At 50.5% G+C, this 21,396-nt stretch overlaps 2 protein-coding genes and 1 non-coding gene across 6 annotated transcripts in view; 1 reads left to right on the top strand and 2 right to left on the bottom strand.

Annotated features, from left to right (window-relative positions):
* Positions 1–6,719, top strand: part of IMMT (inner membrane mitochondrial protein) — a 45,890-nt gene extending 39,171 nt beyond the window's left edge. For all 3 annotated transcript variants that reach the window (XM_043983456.1, XM_043983457.1, XM_043983458.1), the window contains 5 exons: positions 2,427–2,441; positions 3,148–3,371; positions 4,103–4,234; positions 5,357–5,486; positions 5,768–6,719. In XM_043983456.1, the coding sequence (XP_043839391.1) occupies positions 2,427–2,441; positions 3,148–3,371; positions 4,103–4,234; positions 5,357–5,486; positions 5,768–6,378 (1,112 nt within the window). In that variant the 3' untranslated portion in view covers positions 6,379–6,719. The remainder of the gene's footprint in view (positions 1–2,426; positions 2,442–3,147; positions 3,372–4,102; positions 4,235–5,356; positions 5,487–5,767) is intronic.
* A 3,460-nt stretch (positions 6,720–10,179) lies between these two features.
* Positions 10,180–21,396, bottom strand: part of PTCD3 (pentatricopeptide repeat domain 3) — a 28,834-nt gene continuing 17,617 nt past the window's right edge. Inside the window, exons 10-24 of one of the 2 annotated variants that reach the window (XM_043987707.1) lie at positions 21,073–21,160; positions 20,921–20,981; positions 20,498–20,580; positions 19,820–19,964; positions 19,070–19,120; positions 17,786–17,875; positions 16,400–16,428; positions 15,759–15,865; positions 15,064–15,142; positions 14,892–14,982; positions 13,280–13,365; positions 12,659–12,807; positions 11,497–11,538; positions 11,257–11,415; positions 10,180–10,333 (exon numbers count right to left, since the gene is read on the bottom strand). In XM_043987707.1, coding sequence (XP_043843642.1) covers positions 10,258–10,333; positions 11,257–11,415; positions 11,497–11,538; positions 12,659–12,807; positions 13,280–13,365; positions 14,892–14,982; positions 15,064–15,142; positions 15,759–15,865; positions 16,400–16,428; positions 17,786–17,875; positions 19,070–19,120; positions 19,820–19,964; positions 20,498–20,580; positions 20,921–20,981; positions 21,073–21,160 — 1,336 coding nt within the window. In that variant the 3' untranslated portion in view covers positions 10,180–10,257. The other variant, XM_043987708.1, reaches the window with a different exon arrangement.
* Positions 12,175–12,311, bottom strand: LOC122745120. Its single transcript, XR_006355407.1, has one exon. It is a non-coding gene; the product is annotated as a small nucleolar RNA SNORD94 (small nucleolar RNA).

Genomic DNA, 21,396 nt, shown 5'->3' on the forward strand with positions numbered 1-21,396 from the left:
CAGCTTTTTGCTTCTAGTGCTCATTCATTCATTCATTTAGGGCTCAACTTGGGGCTCCCCTCTCCAAAAAACCTGCCCCAGTTCCCTGTCTCTTGAGGTCAGGATATTTCTGACTCCGTAGTCTTTGTACTTCTCTGATCGTTTCACTAGAATTCATCCTTCTAGAATTTAGCTGGTGTAGACACTCTTTCCATCAGCCCACCCCATAGGCCCCTCTGTCACAGGAAGATGCTCTTTGCCAGCCTTGTGACTTCATGAGGCTGGTCTTTGGACAGCGGGCCGACAGCCCTTCTCCTCAGAGCCTTTCGAGCCGTGACCTGCTCAGATTTCTGTAGGCCATCCAGTGTGGAATGTCCCTTACGGAGCTGGTGATGTGGGACTGGAGGCCGAGCGGTGGAGTGGGGCTGCATCTCAAGACTTGGGGTCGTGTCCACAGAAGTGAAAGCTCCCCGCTTGGGGCTGATGAAGCTGTCGGGCATTGAGGACCCCATAGCCCTGGGTGATTTCAGCAGCACTTGTTTCAAGAGCATCTGTTTTGTTTTTCCAGCTAGATCAGAAGCGGGTGGTGTGGGCCACATCTTCCATTTCTCTCTGTCACACCTTTTAAATGCTCAGTGAAGCACATTTTAGGGGCTTGGTTTCTGTGGGTGGGGCACCCCATGAAAGGCATTAAGCAGAAGAGCAGGTGGCTATAGGGCCATTTTTGGAATGTGAATCTGACAGCAACATGCAGGGTGGAGACACGACATCCACGAGTCTGCCCAGGGAACATGCCAAGTCTGAGGGGACCAGTGACATCAGGAAAGGAGGGCACGAGGTGCAGGCTACCTTCACTAAATATCAGAAATGACTCAGGCATTCTGGGCAGAGGTCTCAGCCCAGTGAGGGTGGATGGGTTGAGCCTGTGCGCTGCTGAGGTGTGTGGGTGGTGCAGGCTGCACCCTCCAGCAAACTCGGCTACGCTGTTCACTCTGTCCTCAAAGAGTCAGTCGTCTGTCTCTTTGGACACGGGAGTCTCGCTTTCAGTCTTATGAGGTGATAAACGAGGGGAGGCAGGTTGTCTTCACACTCACTGCTCGCACATCATAGGAGGCAGTAAAGCTGGAGGAGAAAGAAGCACAAGGAACAGGGGCTCATCAGAAAGGCTACATGGCCTGGGATGGCACCAGATGGGTAGAGTCAGGAAGACCTGAGTTCAGATTCTGCCTCACTTAGATTCTGCCTGACCTTTGGCAGTCATGGAATCTCCCCCAGACTCAGTTTTCTCATCTGTGAAACAGGGATTATAATAGCAACTACCTCTCACAGAATTGTTGTATCAACTGAGATAATATCTATAAGGGAAGCTAGGTGGTGCAGTGGGTAGAGCAGCCCCAGGCCTGGAGCTAGGGAGACTCATCTTCCTGGCTTCAGATCTGGCCTCAGACACTTACTAGCTGTGGGCAAGTCACCTGCTTCCTCATGTGTCACATGAGCTGGAGAAGGAGATGGCAAAACCGCTCGTGTCTCTGCCAAGAGAACCCCAAGTGGGGGCACGAAGAGTCAGACAGGACTGAAAAGTGACTGAGCTGAAATACATATATAAGTGTATATGGCACTTTGGAGACCGGACAACACTCTCCATTAGCATTAATAATTAATAGTAGGGAAACTCCTCAGAGGCAGGCGCTGTTTGGGTTTTGTCTTTGTGTGTGTCTCACAATGTTCTTTACAAGGAACAAGTAGGCACTTCTTAAATAATGCTTACTGAATTAAAATGCAGTCGATCCTATTTTAAAATAAAAATAAGGAGGCGCCGTAGTTATGGTAAAAGCAACGTGTTCTTGGTGAGCTTGGGAGGGCTTTTTTTCTAAAAAGCCCATTTCTTGGATTAGAGGACAAAATCAGAGAAACCCGATTGAGAATCTTCATTTTTAGGGTGACATCCCTAAAGATCTAAAATATTTGTTGGACAGAACCAGCAGTTTTTCTATTATTTTAAATTTAAAACAACTCAATCCAAAAGCTAAACTCATAACAAAGGTAATTTCCCCAATAGCTAAAAAACAATGACCTTACACTTGACATTAATGATGTAAACATTTTGTTTATTTATTTATTTATTAGTGATGTAAACTTTTTTTTTTTTGTGGGGCAATGGGGGTTAAGTGACTTGCCCAGGGTCACACAGCTAGTAAGTGTCAAGTGTCTGAGGCCGGATTTGAACTCAGGTCCTTCTGACTTCAGGGCTGGTGCTTTGATAAACACTGCGCCACCTAGCCGCCCCGATGTAAACATTTTAAAAGTCAGATAGTTTAAGGATTGTTTTAAGAATGTGCAGGATCTGCCAGTGGGACTTCCTTTTTCCTTTTATATACTTTTAATAGTTAATATGTTGAAATGAATGTGCAGTAATTTTTCAAATTTTTCCTTTCTTTGTTTTGCAGAGATCTCAGACTTAGGTGAGTAATTCAGCTTGTGGGGGTCTCTGAAGACTTTCCTTTGAATACTTAAATTACCTTTTCGTAGTTAGATAGTTTGGCCCTTTCAGAATAGTTTGTTCTTAGGGCACCCTTGAAGTCCTTCATTCTAAGTCTCACTTGAATGTTCTGGGAATCGCTGAGTGCAGCACCGTGAGCCTGCTGCTCAAACACCGTCATTTATCCGGGCGACAGCAAAGCTTGTTGGTGTGCTTACTAGGAAAGACATTTGCGTTTTCTTCAAGGCTTTTGGCTGGACTTGTGGGTTTTGGTGAACAGTATTGATGAGGGAATACATGAAGGCAACTGCATTTAAGGAAACCTGTGTGTCCGGGAAGGTGTAATGTGACCTCTCGGAGAAGGAGCCAGAAAAACCACCAAACGTGGAAAGGCTGGAATTACTGTCCAAGAAAGCACCCCAGGCCTCTAGCTCTGGAGCAGGGAGGGACCGCAGAGGGCCTGCAGACTCACCCCCTCCTGGTGCAGATGAAGAACCCGACTTGGAGCCTGGTTCTCCTTGTTGGGGGACCTCAGCTGCAAAGCCACCCTCCAGTTCCCCTTTTTTTGCAAATGAATTGGTTCACCTTCCCTTCGGGGCTAATTGTCAGAACTCATATTAGTGAGCCCATCAGTGTTTGTAGTGAGGGTTGTTCTCTCCCATTGGTCATTTTAAAATTTCCCTGTTTAGCTGAGCAGCTGTCCACCGATGATCTCAACTCCCTCATTGCACATGCTCATCGCCGTATCGACCAGCTAAACAGAGAGCTGGCCGAGCAGAAAGTCCGAGAACAGCAGCACATCGAGGCCGCCCTGGACAAGCGGAAGGTGGAGGATGAGAAGACATTTGAATCAGCGGTGGCCAAAGCGCTGGAGCATCACCGGAGTGAGATACAGCTGGAGCAGGACCGAAGAGTAAGAGAGCAGCCAGAGAGAGAGAGAGAGAGAGAGAGAGAGAGAGAGTGTGTGTGTGTGTGTGTGTGTGTGTGTCTGTCTGTCTGTCTGTGTCTGTCTGTCTGTCTGTCTCTATTGATATCCACAGCTCTACACATACACATGCAGCTACCTCAAAAATGGTCTTGGGGTCATTGTTTTTTTGGACAGGGATAGTACTGACTTTCCATGAATTTTTTGGACATTAGACTTAGGAGGGGCTTAAATTGGTGGCCAAGGAATCACCTCAGGCAGTAGATGTGTAGCTCTGGGCAGGACACAGAACCTTTGCCTCAGTTTCCCCATCTGTGAAATCAGGATAATAATAGTATACCTCTGTCCATCCCGGGGTCACTGTGAGGATCACGTGAGAAGGCTAAAAGGCTCTTCGGAAACCCTAAGGCATTCTATTACTACACTAAGGCAATTATTACTTAAAAGGGTGGACTTTGGATCCCACCTCCCCCATACAAATTCCAGGCTCCCAGGGGCTGGTGGGTTTGCCTCTGTTTTCAGGCTTTTGTATCTGGAGAGGTCGGGCCTGCTCTGGACCATCTCCATCATGCTGCCTCTCTGATCAGGGGTATTCATTGGCCTCCTTAGGGATGGCACCCTCCGTCTGGCCATTGAACAGGTAGTGGCCCATGACAGGGTCCTCTTTCCTAAAAGGTCCCTGATAGAACGGTCACTCGCCATTGGGCTTGATGCTACAGGTTGAAGAAGTCCGAGATATGATGGAAACGGAGATGAGGACCCAGCTCCGCCGACAGGCCGCTGCCCACACTGACCACCTGAGGGACGTCCTCCGCATCCAGGAGCAAGAGCTCAAATACGAATACGAGCAGGTGATGTCCCTGGGGAGGGCCTGTCCCTGCACCATGCCCACTGCTCCCTTATGTTTCCTCTGGCCAGTGTGGGTGTGTGCTGTGCGCTGCCCCCTCCTGGCGGAGGCAGGCAGAGGTCACTGGCTCCTCCTCAGCACGTCCTTAGGTACAGAGGCCGAAGCCACCTTTTGAAAGTGCTTCTGGTGACTCAAGGCCAGGACGGTTTACTCGAGCCCATACTGGGAGACCCCCAGGGCCAAGGACATGGCCCATCCTGAGGCACCTCTTGGTGTTTTTCCTTGTCCTCAGCCCAAGCCTCCTGACTCCCCTTACCGTGGCCAGTCCTTAGCAGGCAGTCCCTCAATGCAGCGGCAGCTAGCGGGGCCCCCTGTCCTAGGCCCTGCTGCCGTCACTCTCCTTTGGCTGGAGGGATTGTTCTAGAGTGTCCTTCACCTGGGCACAACGTGATGGCCGCAGACCCAGCACCGTGCTCATTCTGGACTCTCTGGTCTCTGCATGGTCGGTCTGGGCTTTGGCAGGCATGGGGGCTCCTGGCAGTCCTGTTCTGGTTTCCCTGTGTGATGGGGCCTTCCTCACCAGCCAAAGTCAGCATCTCCTCCCTTTCCCAGCTCACTGCTAGGCACATGGAGGGCTTGTACTTGGCAGCAGAAGCCCTGAATTCAAATCTTGCTTCTCTCCCTCCCCCCCCTTACTATTATTATATTTCCAGATAATCTGTAAATGCCATCCCCTATGTGGGGGTGGTGGGCGGGGCCTGTCTCAGAGTCTCAGGGGCCACCCACCCAAGGGCCTGTGGTAGAAAACCCCAGTCAGAAGCAGGTTCAGAATCCACAGCTGAGGAAAACATTCTGGAACATGTTCTAGACTTTGCTTTTCTGGACAGTTGAGCCTTTTCTTCCTGACTCGCGGCTCTCATTGTGAATGGCCCATTGTGTGCAGGGCCGGTCCCTTGGTTTGTGGTCCTCTGACCTGGCTGTCCTTGTCCTGCTGGTTTGGGGGACACAGTGTCCCTGAGAGGGGCCTCCGTCCTGGCCCCCGAGGGGCTAGGGGCTGGTGGCAGTGCCGTGGGAGGGGTTGCACACACTGACATCCTGGTGCTGGGCTCTTCTCTGGCTCTTTCAGGGTTTATCTGAGAAGCTGGCAGAGCAGGAGCTGCAGTTCAAGCGCCTCAGTCAGGAGCAAGTGGACAACTTCACTCTGGACATCAACACAGCTTACGCCCGGCTGCGGGGGATCGAGCAGGCCGTCCAAAGTGAGCAGTGCGGCCGCCGCAGGCCACGCTGCCCCGACGAGCCTGGCTTGGGCTGAGGGCTCGCTGCCGGCGTCCTGGGCGGAGGGGCAGGAGGGAGGCCGGAGAAAGGGCAGAGAACGCCGGCCTTGGGCTCAGAGGGCCTGGAGAAGGACGGGCTTGGACCAAGGGCCTGCAGGCTCCTCCCAGCGCGGAGTGACCCTGCTGTTGGAGGCGGAGGGCGGGGCGTCCTCTCCTGCTCCTCCCCTTGCTGACCACGGCTTCTCCCGGGCTTTCCCTCACAGGTCACGTGTTGGCTGAGGAGGAGGCCCGCAAGGCCCACCAACTCTGGCTTTCGGTGGAGGCCCTAAAGTACAGCCTGAAGACAGCCTCGGCGGACGGCCCCACGATCCCCCTGGGCACGGCGGTGGAGGCCATCCGTGTCAACTGTTCCGACAACGAGTTTGCCCAGGCCCTGATGGCCGCCATCCCCGCCGAGTCCCTGACGCGTGGCATCTACAGCGAGGACGCCCTGAGGGCCCGCTTCCAGCACGTGCAGAAGCTGGCACGTAGGGTGGCCATGATCGACGAGACCCGCAACAGCCTGTACCAGTACTTCCTCTCCTACGTGCAGTCCCTGCTCATCTTCCAGCCGCAGCAGCTCCAGCCCCCAGCCAAGCTGGTCCCCGAAGACCTGGACACATTCACGCTGCTGTCCTACGCCTCGTACAGCATCGAGCACGGCGACCTCGAGCTGGCTGCCAAGTTCGTCAACCAGCTGAAAGGGGAGTCGCGCCGGGTGGCCCAGGACTGGCTGAACGAAGCGCGCGTGACCCTAGAAACAAGGCAGGTGGTGGACATCTTGACCGCCTACGCCAGCGCCGTTGGCATCGGCACCACCCAGGTGCAGCAGTGAGGGTGTGAGGCCCGGGCACGCGCTCCTGGGCACGTCACCCCGCATCCAAAGGAATCCGCCACCATCTGTTTGGGAGGATTTGCAGCCAGGTTCCTTGGAGCGGGGCGAGGACCCTCGCACCCCTGGGGCTCTGTCCTGTCACCCGCTGCCTCTTGCAGCCTCCCTGTTTCCAATCACTATCATGTCAGCCAACTCCAGGCACTCTCTTCACACCTCCTGTAACATTGGCCGTTTTCGGGTTTTACTGATGGGGCTTTTGATCCAATCAAGATAATGTTTGTGATCCCGACCACTATTGATTTGGCCACTTGGAGCAAACTGAATAAAACACAGTGAAAACAGCTGAGCCACTGACGTGTCTCTTCTCCAAAAGGCCCTTCCTGGGTTCTGTCTGGTGTGGGGGGGGGCTGTTTCACACGACTTGGGAGGGGGTTGGTGTGATTCACAAGCCACACCTGCCCTGTGTCACAATGGGTGCTGAGCGTCACCCAGGGAGGGGCTAAGCACTGGGTAGTGGGCTCATGAGCATGAGATAAATCAAAAAATTGGACGCTTCCACAATTGGGGATGTGTCTTCTCAGAGAGCCCTCGTGTTCATTACCCAGGGTTCCCCTTCTCAGGTGTTCAGGGTGGCTGGGAAAATCTGAAATGACCTTGCACATGAAAAAGGAGAGACAGCAAGATGTGACCTGGGGCACGTCCTGCCTATCCCGGGCAGTGCCCTTGAGCATAGGTCGCAGAACAGCCTCTGTCCTGTCCCAGGCATAGCCTCCACCCCTGAAATCCCAGGTCCTGTCCCTGTCCCTAAATTAACATCAGGCTGTCTCAGGGTATAACCGTTGTAAGACGAAACAAGTCATACTGACCAGTTTGACAAGGTTTAATGACACAGAGACATCCAAGAAACGTTTGGTCACACCCCTGGCACGCCAGCGTCCAAGAGCTCCCGGTCCTCCAGGTGAAGCACCCTTGTGATGGAAGGAGCCTAATAAGGAGAGTGCTGTGTCTAAAACCCTCTGCTGCTCCCTTGTTCTGTCTCCTGCCTGGTAAAATCCAGCTCTGCTAAGGGCCTGCCTCTCCTTGGTAAAAGGGGGCACGGCCTTGGGAGGAAGGCCTTTCCCGATTCACAGACCCCTCCAGCTCCCTCCACTTGGCCGGACGTGCTTGGCTGGCTGGCACGACTCTTGGCCCAAGACCCCGGGATGGGGACAGCTTGGGACTGGCTGTCCTCGTCCCTGTCCTAAGATCATGGCTTCATGAGGCTGCTCCTGGCTGGCTGCCTGCCTTGCATTTCCTTTCCCTCCTCCCCTCCTCTCCAGCCTCAGGATCTTAGCCCCATTCAGGCCCATCACTCCTGGCAGAAACTGCCCGCGACTTCTAGGTCTGTATTCTGACTCGGGACACGCTTCCTTTTCAGGAGAGGGAAAGCAGGGACCGTTTGGTGTCTGTAAGTGCCCAGGGGATAGTTATTGAACACAGGCCCCAAACCCTCCTGCATGCTAGTGACCCCCCCTGATGAATGGTTCACCTTCCAGAACTTCCAGCTCCATCTCGACATCCTGTCCAGTCTCCCAATCACGGGGAACATAATGCTTGGAAACACAAGCTCTGTGACGATACAAGGCAAAACAAAGTCTCGGTTTTAAAATGATCACTCACACGACTGCGGAAAGAAGGCTGCTGCGTCTGCAGTCAGACACCACCTAATGGGGCAAGTTAGTCAACCTCTCGAGGGAGGGTTGGACTGTAAGGTGCTGTCCAGGCCAATCAGGTGCTAAGTCTGATCTTCCTGGGCAAATGCCCAAGGAAGTGCTATTGGGTTTGGTGCCCATTTAGCTACGAGATGGGAGAAGCCCACGTGCAAAAGGTCATGACGAGGATAGTGAGGATGAAAGAGCCCAAGGCCGTTCCCTAGTACTGGGATCTGCTAAGAACAGGATGCAGCTAGATGCAAGGGGCTGTGTTGCTTTGTAAGACTTCCACGTTTATAGGAAAAAAGGAAACAGACCAGAGATGCCAGTGTTGACGACTCAGTCCCTTTACCAGGGACAGTCTCACGGTTCTCTCCACCGGGGCGGATCACAGCCCATCCATGCCTGCCAGTTCTTACCATGCCCTCTCATTGAGTCCCCATGAGATCTATTAACCAAGTCCTAAAGCCCTTAGCACAGTGACAGGAATGTACCGGGCGCTTGGGGAATGCTTATCCCTTCCCTATCCTGAGGGTTCTGGCAAAGCACTCAACTTGCTTCTCTCCACCCACTCCTTTGACACATTGATTTCCTAAATGAGCTTTCTTGCATTAGTTTTGGTCAAATGCTGGAGCCCACTCAGCTACCACATCCCTCCACAGCCCACCGGGTCACCACCATTTTCTTTCTTTGGTGATTTTAGCCACATTGTCCCTCAAAAAGCTGGGTTTGTGTGTTGAAGACTGCTTAGCACAGTTCAAAACACCGTTTCCCAAATGCCAGCCTTCCTCCTGTTTGGCTTGGGACCTAGGTGCTCCACCTGTCCCAAACACGCCCTGATAAACTGCCCCATGAAGCCCACCTACTACATGCCCTCATTATCTGGGTACTGGGCACTCATCTCCTTGTCTAAGACATACTTTGTCATCTCAAGGTCACCCCAGGCAGGAGGAAGCATTTCTTTGGAAGGACAAGCAGGGTCCCAGGAGGGGCCTCAGATCAGAGGTGGTGGCCAGGACCATCCCAACACCAAACCTCTAGTGAAGGCTCCATAGTTTCTCTGGTAGGAGGCTCCTGGGGAAACTTGGAGCATATTTTCCTCTGATTTCACCCAACAGTTTTCTTGATGCCAAGGGATGGACACACAGCAAACTTACATTTACTGACAAAACAGTGTGAGTGATGACTGATTGATACAGCCAGACTCCTGCAGCCTGTAAGGAATTGTGATTTGGAGTTTTTATAACCCCATCTTTGCTTCATCATGGTCAGACTGAAAAGATGCAAGCTTTGGAAGTCTAAGAGATGATGGGTGTGTACTTTAAGAGATCATAGAACAAACAAGACAGAGAACATTTATTGAGAGTGCGAGAGCATGAGAGCAAGAGAGAGCACGTGCGCACACGCAGGAGAGACTGCAAAGCTGATTCTCCTTAGAACAACAGATCCCAGGTGGTTGGAAACAAGTTCAGGGTTTGAGTTAGTTTTTGCCAGACCTCAGCCGTTCTGAGTAGCTGAGGAAGTAGAGCTTATTTGAGGTACCTGAGGGCCTTTTTACCCTAGAGATTTAGGTTCTAACTATCTGTGAAGTGGGTCATATTTTTCCCTTCCTCTATCCCCTCTCATTTTCCCTAGCTTTCACTTGTGTTGTATTATCGTTCCCATGAATAACCTGATTTGTTTGTGGAAAAGAGGCTGTTAATCTCCTTTCTCATCAGTCTGGGAGACATAACTGAAAAAGAGGCAGTTTGGAGAAGGGGAAACTCTGGACCTAGAGGTCTCTCATTTTCTTTGAACCCCAATATTACGGCGAGCCGCCCAGTTAACTCTCCCCATGCTGAATTTGGCCCTAACAAGCCTCTTTTCACTTAAAAGAAATGAATGTATATCTATGACCAGTTAGGCAACATTAACTTTGGCAATGAAGGACAGCCAAGGTCTCCTGGAAAATGAAGAGCGTTGTGTGCACACACTGCTGAAAACAAGGGCCCAAGGAACCAGTCCCTGACGCTGCTCACCTGGTCCTTCCTAATGAACAGTAACACACATGCTTCGTTCCTAACCCCCTCCCTTTCTCCGCTCCCCCCAGCAGTGACACTGCACAACATCAGAGGGTGGGAATAGTGCCTTTATTCCCTTGAAACCCCCCCCCCCTTTCAGCTCTGGACCCGGCAGAGCTTCGGGGCCTTCACTCGCTGTCGCTGCTGCTGCTACTGCTGCTCCCGCTGTCACTGGTTGTCCCCGATAAGTCTTCCAGGACTTTCCTGCAAGGAACAAACCCAACAATTCCATGTGCTCTCTCCTCTGGGGGTTCCTGTCATCCCCAACCATGTGTCCTCAACCGTGGTATCAGGCAGGATATTCAGCAGCAGCACCAAGACCAGAACCCCTGGCCATGCCAGGTTGCCTCAAGTTTATATTAACACTGAATTATTTTTTTATTCAATTAAAAGTATCTTAAAACCCAAAATAATGGGGCAGCTAGGTGGCGCAGTGGATAGAGCACCGGCCCTGGAGTCAGGAGTACCTGAGTTCAAATCCGGCCTCAGACACTTAACACTTACTAGCTGTGTGACCCTGGGCAAGTCACTTGACCCCAACTGCCTCACTTAAAAAAAAATACTACTGATTAAACGGGATAAGTCATGTTGTAATAAATAAGACCAATGAAAATGTATGAAAACTAACCGAATAACCAAGGGACCAATAACAGCACACACAGGGCGGCATGCCAACTGTCTTCTCACCCCTGAAGCCAGGGCTCCTGGGCCTCCATGCATATTTTTGCCCATGCCCAACATTTCAAGACTAACGCTGATCCTAAGCAAGGCATGTGTGCAGGGGCAGGGGTGAGAGGGGGAGGGGAGAGAGAAAACACACAGGACGGCAGGCCCCCAACAAGCTTTTCCCGACCCAAGATCACAGGGCTGAGACACAGAATGGAGTTTAGGGAGTATCAGCAGAGGGGGGATAAAAGCTCAGATCCCCCTGAGTCCCAATCCAAGGCTCTTCCTGCTCCAGCCAGATGCCTTTATCTCAATTTCTGGCTGTGTTTACACCTGCTTCTGAGCTGTTAGGAGCGAGGACAGGGACCACACCCCTTCTCCCGAGCCGTGCTCCCCACACAGCAGGGGCCTAATAATGACTGACTGGCAGGACTTGGGGGACGAGAGGAGGGAGCCCTTACTTCTGTTCCCTGGAGACTTCAAATTCGGCCAGCACACTCTGTGTGAGAGGCTCACAAATGCCTAAGCTCAGAGCATGGGCCACCTTCACCAACTGCACAGCCTGGGCGGAATTGCGCTGCTCCTTCGCGTTCTTCATGAATTCATTCATCAACTCGGTTCTGAAACAGAGAAGCTCCCTGCGAACTGTGTTCCCAGTCCTGCCCCCCCGCAGACAGGTGTGCCCAGGTTGCTGAACTCACCTGGGGATTAGGTTTTGCTTCTTGAAATTCTCCAACATTTGCCTGTTTGAGAGAAGATTATGGCTCCCTCAAGGCAGGGCCGGCCCACACTTCTAGGGCTCCCAGTGCCCAGCCCAGTGTCTCTCAGAGAGGGTCCCTAATGAGCCTGCAATGGGATTTCAACACTGACAGATGGGGATGGGCCAAGGATGAGCCAACTCTCTCCATCCTCAGAAGGGGGAGAAAGGTGGCTGGGTCTGGGCAGGTAGGGGAAGGTCTATTTTGAGTTAGAATAGCTGGTTTATTCAAGAATCACCCCCCATTTCTGAAGCCCCTATGCAAGGCCAGGCAGGGGGGGGGGGGGAAGAGAAGGACAAAGATGGAAACAATCCTGACAGACTCTAGAAGTTGAACTAAAGGAGCCAGGTAAAACGTCAACTATAATGTACTGAACAAATACTGGCTGAGCAATGCCCAATGACCTTGTGCTGGGTCAGAGGGGTCACAGGAGTAGCACTCTCAGACCAAAAGAAAATCGGCAACTGTTTCACCAAGTCAAGGAAACACAAGAGAAGCCAGATAACTGCACTCTGGGCCCACCGTTCTGAGCATCCCCCCCTCCTCCCCAGCAGATGCCGCTGCGGCTGCAGGAAGAACAGGAGGGCGTACACGGCCCACCCTTGACACCAGCATGCGGAGGAGGCTCAGATTTAGGCACCAGTTTCATGTAAGTGCTTCCCATCACCCTGCCACACGCAGGAGGACAGGGACACACATACATTCAGCTCCCATGATCCAGCTGAGGTCCGTACCCCTGCGCCAATCATCACAGCCTCTACTTCTGGGCAAGACACCAAGTCAGGGCCCGTGCTGAGGTCGTCTGCACAGGAATGGAAACTCTCTGAGCAGCGATATGGGCCTGACTGAAGTGAACCTCAAGGTCCTTCAAGCCACAGTCTGGCTAATGAGAAAACCCGCCCTCTCCGAGCTCAGGACACAGGTCTAATGAGGCGCCGCAGTGCAAAGGGCCTGGGAGTCAAAAAAGGGTGGGGGTCCCAATCCCACCTCAGACTCTGCTCCCAGTCTCCACCCCCCCCACCCCTGGCTGTGCCGTCAGTGCCGGCGTGACAGGTGAGTGGATGGGGACCCAATTCTGCAGCTGAATGCCTGGGGCCGTACTCACCAGGCCTCCTGAGTCCTGCCGCCCCTGAGCAGGAGGAGGGCAATGCAATTCATGGGCCCAGTGGCCAACTCCGGCCAGAGCTTGCCCCGGTCTTCATTTTCATATGTAGATTTAATATCGGCCGCACAGTCAGCAAAGGCTTCCTGGAGCTGAGAACAAGTGGCCATCAGCACAACGGTCAGGTGGCCTTTGCCCAGGGCCCACAATTCCCACTAATAAAGCCCTCATCTCACCACCGCTCTGGGAAGGGAGTATTTCACGACACATCCTCCTCACTTTACAGGGGGAGAAACTGAGTCACACGACTATGCCGCCTGAACACGGGGCTGCGCTGGCTTTAACGCCAGCATCTCACGAATGCTTCGGAGAGCGCTGCCGCAGCCAGGAAAACTGAAGACACAAGACACTCCGGGCCATTCCCTGTTATTAAGCAACAATGTAGGGAAGAGCAAGGGTGCAGCTTCCTCTGCCTTCACATGGGGACACTTGAGACCACCCGGACTGCAGGTAGCACAGGCCTCAACAGGGCCATTCATCTCCCGGACACAAACTGAGGGGATGGAAGCTAAGTGGGCGCCCACCAGTTGGCAAGGAGAAGCACAGGCCCTGCCTCAGCCCTACCTCTGGGGGCTGCTTCTCTCTGGCCATCAGTTCCAGGATTTCCTCCCTCACATCATTGCGTTGGCTATGGCCGAATTCTCTGCAATCTTGGAACAAAAGAGACACGGGCAGAAATGAAAATGATACTGCCCTGCGTGGCCATCCTCACCGCTTCAGCAGAACAGCCTGGCCGGTTGCCCACCGAGTGCCACCACCTCTACTTTTCAGGTGGGAAAGGGAGCAAAAGCAGCAAGTTAAGTTTGACAGCCCTCCCAGCCCACCCCCCACCTCCCAGTGCCTGTGTCATTTGGCAGAAGGCGTGCTTCCCTGCCCTGCCCACCCAGCAGAGAACACACAGGGTGCCCTCCAGCTCACCAGTCTCATACAACAGAATACCAGATATGTGTGACAGAACAATAGAACCAATAATACCAATAACAACAATAACATTGTTGTTCAGTCGTGTCTGCCTCTTTGTGACCCCATTTGGTGTTTTCTTAGCAGAGATAGGGGAGTGGTTTTGACATTTCCTTCTCTAGGTCATTTTACAGACAAGGAAACCGAGGCAAACAGGGTGAAGTGACTTGCCCACGGTCACACAGCTAGGAAGTGTCTGCACTTGGATTTGAACTCATGAAGACAAGTCTTCCTGACTCCAGGCCCAGAACTCTATATACTGCACCACCCAGCTGCTCAATAACAATAACTGTTATTATTAGTTTATTAATGGTGTCTACTATTGGCTAGACATAGTGGTAAAGCACTTGACATATTAACTAATTTGACCCTTACAAACATCCTGGGAAGTGTTATTATTATCCCTATTTGCAGTTGAGAAGATTGAAGTAGACACAGGTTCAACCCAGATTAGATTAGGGTTAGAGTATGAGTCCAGTTTTGAACCCAGGTCTTCCTGACTTCAGCCTGTCATGTTACTTCAATAGCTGGGTGGTTAGTGAGGGAGCTCTGTAAGATTTCTACTCTGAAGAGCCCCATGGTTATCATCTAACCAACCCCATCACTCTAAAGGAGGAGACAGAAGCCCAGATGTGCTCAGTGCCCTGCCCAAGGAAGTCCAGCCCAACCACCCCCACCTCCCGCTTGGAGCCCTCTGAGGCTGGGGAGTTCCCTCTGTCTGGGGGCAGTTCTCGGTCTCAGATGTCAGTCCTCCCTGACATTGAGCCTCAATCAGCCCCATGGCAACTTTTACCAATGGTTGCTGGTTCTGCCCCAGGGCCCAAACAGAACAACCCGGTTCCTTCTCTAAGGGAAGATGTGACAAGATGTCACTCTCTGCAAATAGCTGCCAGATCACAGGTCAATGGCATCTCCTCTGTCGGCCAACCACGCCCAGCTCCCTCCCTCCTGGCCAACTGGGGAGCAGCCAGGAGAGCTGAGCCCCCAAGCAACCCAGGCCCATCTAGGGAGGACTGGGCGTCTCTGCGTCTGGACGTCCTAACCGAATGACTAGCTTTCCTCCCACGAATGATGAGGCAGCCAAGTCCTCATCTCGCTTTTTTTCAGGCTGGGAGGCAGACACAAAATAGCGGGCAGCTGCCTAGGACGGGGAGCACCACACCAAGAGCTCACTCAGTGCCTCCTCCTCAGCTCACAGCCCACGCTCCCCCTTTACCTTTCCAGATCTCGGGGATCATTTCTAGTCGGCTCCCCACGTCCAGGGCACGGATAAGATTTATCAGGAGTTGTGAGTGAGGGAAGCAGACCTGAGAAAGAAGAGCACACCTTCATGATGCCAACCTGTCAAGTCAGAGCTTAAGATGACAAGCCACAAGAGATGCTCTTACAGAAGGGATCAGCTCCTGGTACCACTTCAAAGTGACATCGACTTGCTCCATCAGGCACAACAAATTGAAGAACTTTTGGCTGTAGGAAGACAATGAATCACTTCTCTAGGCACTCCATGCCATTCAACAGGACAGAATCTCAGGGCCCCCAGTCATGACAAGAGCCACCCCAAACTCCCAGGACCCTGCATACCACACGGGACAATTCTGCGCAGCACGTGCTGGGCTCATGGGACCTGGAAGCAGGCCCTGGGCCCAGCACCTCAAAGCGGGGCAGGCTCCAGAAGCCGTGGTGCTGCACAGAAATACTTTCCACAAGCTCCCCAGGAAACGGGGCTGAAAAACCTCTGCATGAAAGGAGGCCTTTGGGGATGAGGGAACCCACTAAGGCCCAAGGCAGCTGACTCCAGACGTTTGCATGTGAGCTTAGTTAGCTCCCTTCCCCACACCACCTCTATGAGATGGCCAGGGCCCTCATCCCCCTCCCCAAGCAGTCATATGCTAGCACTCCCAGCTCTTACACGATCCAGTCTCTGCCGTGCCCAAATCTTGCCTAAAACCAAAATAACTGGAACACAGAGTAACGGCAGGCACAGCTGAAGCACTGCTCACCCCCTCTGCCCTCACCCCTGCCTGCCTGGGGGCAGAGGCAAACACCTGGGGACCAGCACCGGTGTCTGCGGTACCCAACTTACTAATAGAAGAAACTCTGAAAGTAATCGCCAAGTAGCTTCCAGTTGTCACCTGTCCGTAAGATGCCATGGACTTGGTAGGCGAGGTCGAGATCTTTAAGCATGAAGCACTGTAAGAGAGTGTGTGTGTGTGTGGGGGGGGGGGGGGGGGGGGGGGGGGGGGGGGGGGGGGGGGACGAGCGAGGAGCCTCAGGCACTGACAGCCCCAGCCTAGCCAGCGGCACCCGCCCGGGACGCCCACCCCAGGGGAGTTCTGAGGCTGGCCGACTGCAAGCTCACGCTGGGTATGCTGAGGGAGGGCAGCGGGGCCAGCACCACTGCCAGTGCTGTCAGACCCCGGATCAGACCCTGCACTTCCAGCCGGGGGGAGATGAGAAGAGCCTCAGAGAAACAAAACAAGGAACCCTCTATTGGTGAGGGGTGTGGAGGGCACTGTCCCTCCCACCAGCATAGGCGGCGCCCTGTGGAGGCTGGCCTGGAGCTGGGGGGAAGGGGGTGGGGATGGCAGCGCTGGGACCATGTGAACGTGAAACTCAGGAGACTGACCAGCAATGGAACGGGAAACAAAGGGCAGGGAAGCCACTGAGTCTGAGGGGGAGCAGCGTGTCCTCTGCAAAGAGGAAACTAGCAAGAAAGGTACTTACCGCCTTCATAGCGGATGGAAAAAAATAGACTGAAAAAAACATTAGAAAGCTGGTCAGCAAAGATGAAACATGCTCTAAAGTTCTTGTTCAACAAAAAATGCCAAGGAATCTAGTGAAAAGCAGCACAAGCTTCAGTACACACTAACTCAGTTTGTTAAAAATAATCGCTCCCCAGTAATCACGATATCAGACAAAGCAAAGGCAAAAGCTGACCTAACTGAAAGGGATAATGGTGTAAACTACATTTTGTCAAAGGTATCACAGACAATGAAGAGATCTTGAAAAATTTGACTACGTTTTTCTACCAAAGGCCTCATTTCTCAAACACATAGGGAACTGAGCTAAATTTACAAAAATAAGAGCTATTCCCTAATTGAAAAACGGTCAAAGGGTATGAAACGGCAATTTGGAGAAGAAATCAAAGTTGCTCTAAATCACAACTGATTAGAGAGAAAAGCAAATTAAAACAATTCTGGGCGCCCACCTCACATCTATCAGAAATGACAAATGCAAGAGAGGATGAGGAAAAATAGGTACATTAATAAACTGTTAGTGGAGTGTAAACTGGTTCAATCATTCTGGAGAACAATGTGGAACTATGCCCAAATGGCTATAAAACTATGCATACCTTTTGACCCAGTAGTATACCACTACTAGGTCTGTATCTCAGAGAGATGAAAGGAAAAGGACAAAAACATTGAAAGCATTTTCTGTGGTGGCAAAGAACTGGAAAATTGAGGGGATGCTCATGAATGACTGAAGAACTTGTGTATGATCATGACAGAATATTGTTGTGCTATAAGAAATAAGGGGAACTATGTGACCCTGGGCAAGTCACTTAACGCTCACTGCCTCACCAAAAAAAAAAAAAAAAAAAAAAAAGAGGGGAGAGGAGGGATTATTTCAGAAAAAGCTGCAAACCACATGCAAAGTGAAGTCAGGAGAACCTTGTACACAGTAAGAACAAGGTTGTAATGGTGATCAATTGTGAAAGATGTGGCTACTGTGATCAACAAAGCCATCCCGAAGGACTCTTGATGATAAAATGCTATGCACCTCCAAAGAGACAGAAGTGATGAACTGAGTGCAAATGGAAATCGATTTCTCTGCAGTATGGTTAATATGGGAATGCTTTGCATGATTTCAGATGTATAACTGATACCATTCTTTTCTGCCTTCCCAGTGGGCAGGGGAGGGAGGGAGACAATCTGGAACTCAAAATTTAAAATAATATTTAAAATAAAAATAAAGGTAATTCTACCCTGATGGAACGGATTCCTCAAGTGAAATGCTCTAGTAGTGTCTTCCCTGAAAACATTTTTAAGTAGGGGAGAAAGGAAAGGGACTCCCCAAACACAGGCCTTTCCAATGTGTCCAGGTACTCACCATCATCCAGGTCCTGCACCTGCAGCTTCCTGCCCTGGAGCTCACTGATGATTCTGGAGAGATGACCAGCAGAGGTTCGGACAGACGGGGCTACAGAACAAGTGAAGCTCAAGAATTTCTTTTAAGATATTTGGTTGGTCCCTGCCACCATGTGGCATTAATTAAAATGGGATGTATTTCTACTCTTTTCATCAACAATTATGAACTTCATAAACATAGGTAAAGAAAAACACAAAGGGAGATGGTATATGCACACTGGACTTCTGTTAGGCAGTTTTGCCTCTTCCTCCTTCAATATATAGCTTGTTTTTTTGTGTGTAATTAAAATGTAACATGGCACTGTGATTGGTAAGGCAATGAATCCATATATGAATTCAGGTAATTCTGTCATTTTGATTATACTGCTACAGTCCAACAGTAAGCAAGTCATCTCTCTCCCATCATCTGGGTCTATCTTTAATTCTGTAAAGTGTTTTGTAGCTATATTCACGTGATTCTTGTGTGTCTTGGCATCTACACTTCCAGATATTCTGCAGTCATAACCAATAAAATTTCTTTTTGTATCTCCTTTGTCAGTAATGTACAACAGGTTGATCATCTGTGGGTTACAGGATGCTACTTTACTGAAGTTATTGTTTCAATAAATGTTTTCATTTACTCTTTGAAGTTCCCTAAGTAAACCCTGTCCTCTACCACAAGAGGTAATTCTGTTTCCTCTCTGCCTAGGCTTCTCCTGATCTCTCCTCCTAGTATCACCGCTACAGCAAGCATTTCTAGAACTGTATCAAATCATAACACTGACAATGGTCAGTCATCCCGGAGTGATGCCCAGGAACAGCCACTATTTCTTAGAGTGTAAGTGGTAGTTTAAAACTCCACACTCACTAACACAGCTCTGGGCGGCATAAACCAGGACCATCAGGAATAAATTAACTTTCCAGAGGCACCTAAATCACAAGATACTATTCTTTGGAACTCAAAGTGAAAATCTCATTAAAAAGAGTCACTTTAATAGTAGGTCCAAAATTATAACAAAATTTATCATTCATGTGGCTCTGTGATCTCATCATTGAGCATATACCCTAAGGAGGTCAAAGATAGGAATCAAGGTCCCCTCCACCCCTATTCACTCTTAGTGGATACAGATGATGGCAAATAGTCTGATGCTCATCCATTGCTCTACAAGTAACCACATCCTCAGAAGACTATGAGTCTGCTTAATTACTGTCTGCACTCACAGTATTTTTAAAGTTTTACAGACATACAACAGAAGGTTATACATACCTATTTTGTAAAATATCTCAAGTATGTAGTGATACGTTGAAAGTGAAGGTTCTCAAAATTGCCAGGAAGGGAATAAAACAAAGAATTAAGAATTAAGTTGTAATAGCTGCCATTTATAGGACACTTGATATTTTACAAAATGTTCTCCTCACAGCTGTGGTAGCTCACATGACTCGCCCAGTGATACAAGAAGTAATTGGGAGGGAGAGGACTTCAGGCCAAGTCTCTTGGTTTGTAGTCTAGCATTCTTTCCAAAGTAATTGCTGCTTCCTATTTAAAATGTCAAGGCTGTACTGACCACACCATGAAACTGGGACACATAAATTTTAATTGTCCAGATAATAGGTATTAACAATTGTGGGGAAAAGTCCTATTTTCTAGTCTTTAAATGAAAAATTGGTGGAGTTTTGTTCAGTGAACGCTTTGCCCATAAATCTACAGCAATTAAGAAGGTCAAAGCGAACAACTGAGTTGCTCTGTTCGCAATATACTCTCTGCTCTAAGTCTTTTTTGGGGGTGGGGAGGGGGCAGGGCAATGAGGGTTAAGTGACTTGCCCAGGGTCACACAGCTAGTAAGTGTCAAGTGTCTGAGGCCAGATTTGAACTCAGGTCCTCCTGAATCCAGGGCCAGTGCTTTATCCACTGCACCACCTAGCTGCCCCCTCTAAGTTTTGATCTACCACACCATGCTACTTCACTTAATGAACCCAACCTGGGCTCTCTGGGTTCACTTCCAGGACTCCCACTCACCTATGTCTAGAGCTTTCATTTCACACAGAGTCTGTAAGGCAGGAATTTTTCCAAAGGAGCCCATCTTCCTAAGGGTTTGGAGAATGGCATTAAATGTTTGGCGATTTGGTTTCACCTTTTGTTTGACCATTTGTCTCAACAAATCCTAGTGGAATAAAGACCAAGAAGTTTGCAAGTGAGAGACAGTGCAGTCGGTTTATTTTCTTTGATTCTTGTGGCATTCTCTTCACCTATACTAAAGGTCAGCTGAGTGAGGGTGTCCTAAAGTTAGCACTGTACCTGTTCTTAGAATTTAGCAAGACATGATGGCCATGCTCAAGAATCCTCCCTAAATGCTGCTTTTGCCTCGATCATCCAATACGCAAGAAGCGGCAGCCACAGCAACTCTGAACAGCCTCCTTTCCACAAAGGGCAACACGGGGGGGTGGGTGGTATTTTTTCCATTTCTATAATGTCTAGGATGGTATGTGTCTAATCATGCAGTGTCGGCAAGAGGAAACCTAACTTAGGGCTTCTGAACGATGTTTCACTACTTTGTTCATCAAGAATTTCTGTTCTATCATCAGCATCACCATCATTTACTTTGCCACCATCATCCTGTTCTCCTTATTTGCAATGGAACTTTCAGGTCACCTATAGTGAGCTCACATCAATTGCTAGAAGATAAAACAACTTTACCAATATAAGATTCCATTTTTCTTCATGTCTGTCATTCACTGAGTCTGATGCTTCAATCAGTGCATTGAAGGTGTGAACATCAGCTGCAAGAGGCAAAAAACCCCACAGTTTGGGGAATGAAGACAAAAGGGGGTGGGGGACGATGGAGGAATCAGCCCAGGGTCGTCTTGCTTGGGTGATCCAGTCTAAGACTCAATCCTCTTGCGACCACAGGTCAACATCACTGAGAAAGAGGTGCTCCTCCACCCTGACTCAAGCTGGGGCCGGAGCCCCCAGAGGAGAGGAGGCCGTGCAGAGACTGACCTCACGCCTCCCCAGTCTGGGCCTGACAAACATTTCTTGGTCAGAGGCCTACAATGTGCCAGCTTCTGTGCCCCATGCTGGGGACACGGCCTCACCCACACCCTCCCAAGAAGCACTCACCCTGCAGCCGGTTATTCAGTAAGTCTGTGTACATGCTGAAGGCCTTCTTGTCAGCGTGATGCTAAGAAGGGCAGGAGAAAAGGAAGCCCAGTAAGCAGGATACAGCGAGCCAAGGAAACATTGGACAAGGGAATGAATGCCCCATGGCCTACCTTGACCATTCCTCGGATCATGGTGCAGTAGGAATGTGCGTTTTTCTCCGGCATTAGATTGAAAATCCTTTCTGCATTGTTGTTTGCTCTAGATTCAAGAGGAAATTACATGTGAAGAGGCCGCAAACAGCAGCAGAGCCAAACAAACCCAGGACAGCCCTGGGACTGCTGATGCTCAACCTCTCTGGAGCTGCCCCAAGGGCCCCCTCAGCAGCCCCTCAGGCCTCCTATTAGACCCCTGGTTTGCAAGGCTTAAGGGGTGCCACAGGCTTCTTTGTTTTGTTTTGCAGGGCAATGAGGGTTAAGTGACTTGCCTAGGGTCAC

The sequence above is a fragment of the Dromiciops gliroides genome, chromosome 2, assembly GCF_019393635.1.
Source record: "Dromiciops gliroides isolate mDroGli1 chromosome 2, mDroGli1.pri, whole genome shotgun sequence".
Classification (NCBI taxonomy): Eukaryota; Metazoa; Chordata; class Mammalia; order Microbiotheria; family Microbiotheriidae; genus Dromiciops; species Dromiciops gliroides.